The 2,930-nt window shown below is 36.0% G+C and overlaps 1 protein-coding gene across 1 annotated transcript in view; it reads right to left on the bottom strand.

The window, feature by feature from the left end:
* Positions 1 to 1,836, bottom strand: part of LOC104738157 (probable aspartic protease At2g35615) — a 3,144-nt gene extending 1,308 nt beyond the window's left edge. Inside the window, exons 1-2 of the mRNA XM_010458380.1 lie at positions 1,046 to 1,836; positions 108 to 264 (exon numbers count right to left, since the gene is read on the bottom strand). Coding sequence (XP_010456682.1) covers positions 108 to 264; positions 1,046 to 1,836 — 948 coding nt within the window. The remainder of the gene's footprint in view (positions 1 to 107; positions 265 to 1,045) is intronic.

Below are 2,930 nucleotides of genomic sequence, written 5' to 3'. Positions count from 1 at the left end.
AGAGAAGATGGGCTGTCTCGGAGATAAAGTCCTTTGTTTGAGATTGTGTAATCGAAACCTTGGAAATGGAGAGTGAGTTTGGGTAATGAATCTATGTCGAAGCCAACCTCGGTTGTGAAACACATTAGTTCGTTCACTTTGTACACGGTCGTTGGTCCAATCTGCGTCATTAGCTCTTCCTTCACCTCCTCGTAGAGTAATGGGTCTAGACTTGTATAGTACGTCCCGATATCTATTGCTATTCCACTACTCTCATTGCTTATTCTGATGAAAAACAAAGTTTGTGAGAAACATATATAATGGATTAACATTTAAACAAAGAAAAAAAAACATGTTTGTTTCAAACGCTGCTCCCTCATTTGCATTTTTATGTGAAGATGATAAAATATAAATTTCTTAGATATAAAATATTATTATTCCTTTTACAATTTGCGAATAATTAAAACTGCTGTTTAACTTGTTAAACGTTGTACGTTGTATCTTTAAAAAAAAAAAAAAAATAGACACCAATTTTTTAAGCAAACAAACAATCGAGACCCAAATATAATGGCTAGGTACATCAGATAAATTTTCTATAAGACGACTAATATGGTTTTGCTCTAATGAAAGAAGATCTCATACTGTTGATGGTTCTTTCATGATAAGCAAAACCATATAAGTCTCCATTAGGATCTTTAAATAGCAACACCAGTTAATCAATAAAATGAGTTTAATGACTGAATAATTTTTTTTTCTTATGAAAAACTTATTTAACTAAGAAATCGCATAAGAATATAAGTTTTGTTCATCAATATATATATATAGCAATTGCTTAAAGATGTGTGATTGGTAAATATAATGTAATTCATGTGAATGGGGAAATACAATTACATTCACTGTGATTAATTAACTTGCTGTTTAAGTATTTAGTTCTCTCAAGAGGTTGAGCCTGTGGAATCGTATATTATATCAGATTGTTTCATTTTACGTAACCATGTTAACTAGGTCTAAAATGGACTAATCCAAAAGTATAATCAAAATATCAGTAAAAGATATATTTATATACCTCTGTTGGCCAAGACTGATCCCGAAGAGAGAAACATGATACGAGTAAGCTTCCGTCCCCGTCGTGTTTAACATCGGAACCAATATCATATCGCCGCCGTACGCAGCCACTGATCCAAGACGGATGTAGTTACGCGACCCCGAGGTGGAAGGCCATAGACAGTGTGAAAATCTTGTGAGTCGAAGCTGAGAGAGGAGTGAGAAACGATGAGTAGTTAGACTCACTCTCCCGTCGACGCCACCTCCGTCTTCCTCCGGCGAAGCACGGTTACTAGTCCCGCAGCCAAAGACAAATCCTCTAACTATGGAGAGAGAGTTTTCTTGGTCAGTGATCGAGGATGTCAACTGAAGTGTGTCGGAAACAAGGTAGCCGGAGCTAGAGGGAGAGGCTTCGTAACGGCAAAAATCTGAAGGCGTGCAGAGAAGAGAGAGAGACGTTGTTTTCGTTGTTGTTGCGTTGTAATGGTCAGTTGAATTGGTTGAGACATGAGGACAAAGAGAAGAGCTGTTGCAAGAGATTGTAGAGAAAGTGTTGGAAGATTTGTCTGAGAGTGAGCACTGGTGGTCATCATCATTATCGAGACATGTGAGATGTGTAGAAGAGTCTAGTTTGAGGTTGAAAGTTCGCGTTGGGGTTCCGATGGTGATCTCAACGTAAAGATTTGATTCGAAAGGTAAAAAGAAGCCGTTTGGTTGATCGTTCGAGAGATCATCATCAAGGCTAGAGCAATGAGTTAATACAATGAGGAGAAGAAGAAGAAGAATAAGAAAGAGTGGATTTGATGAAACCATATTTGGACAAGAGTTTTCGTTTAGTTTAATATGCTTCTATAACATTCTAAATTGTTAGCTACCTTTTATATGAAATATGTAGCATATAATTGTTTGTGAATTGTTCCGGAAACATGAAACCAAACTAAAAGAAAGAGTTTCCATGCAACAACGTAGACATTATATGCGAATTGTAAATGAATTATCTTAAGTAGTTATCATGAAACTAATCATTTTCTAATCAGTGTTTCACCTTGCATGATATTATAAATGTTAATTTAATTAATGTTTTGTTATGTTAGTTTTTCTGAAAAATTAAAATTCTCGAAAATCATAAATCATGTGGCATGTGTGGGTTTATTATAAATGTAGGTGGGGTGGGTTGGTTACAAAACGCATCTACCGTGATAGAGGCACATATACTAGGTGACGTGGCCCATTTAGGATCATAAGAACTTGGGCTTCTGGGCGTAAAAGCCCAAAAGAATCAGACAAAAGAGAGATGCGTGGGTCTCACAAGAATCTACGGTATAGATTCATTTCTTCGCGGGGGTTTTGTTTTTGTTTTTGTTTTTGTTTTCGTTTCATTACACAAAACGCATGACGCGTTTTTTCTTCTTCGTTGAGCTCTCTCACCTCACCTAACACAACAACAACAAAAAAAAAGCTTTGAGCTTTTTCTTTTTCTTTATTGATTATTCAGAACGTAGAATTTTCTAATTCACGAATTTATTTATATTTATATTGATGCGGAGTTCGCGATTTCGTGGAATCAATTCTGGCTCATTCCAGGTATATAAAAATCTCATTTTTACGATCTGGGTTCTCTGTTTTTCTTGTTTTGTTCTCTTATCTTCCAATTTCTCCTTTTACGATCTGGGTTCTCTGTTTTCTATTGATTCGATGACTTGGGTAACTGAAAAAATCTCTCTTTTATGATCTGATTTTGTTGTAGAATAAACGGTGGTGGTCACTAGTGTTGGATTGCATCGTTTCGTTTTTTATCAGACTCTCAGCAAGTTTTAAGAGACTCTTTCACAAGTTTGCATCAATGGGTTGGGGAAACATTTATAGGAGACGTGTGAAAGTCTTCTCAGTAGCTATACTCATTTACC

Source organism: Camelina sativa, chromosome 13, assembly GCF_000633955.1.
Source record: "Camelina sativa cultivar DH55 chromosome 13, Cs, whole genome shotgun sequence".
In the NCBI taxonomy this organism is placed as follows: domain Eukaryota; kingdom Viridiplantae; phylum Streptophyta; class Magnoliopsida; order Brassicales; family Brassicaceae; genus Camelina; species Camelina sativa.
This window is presented reverse-complemented; position numbering and strand designations above follow the sequence as displayed.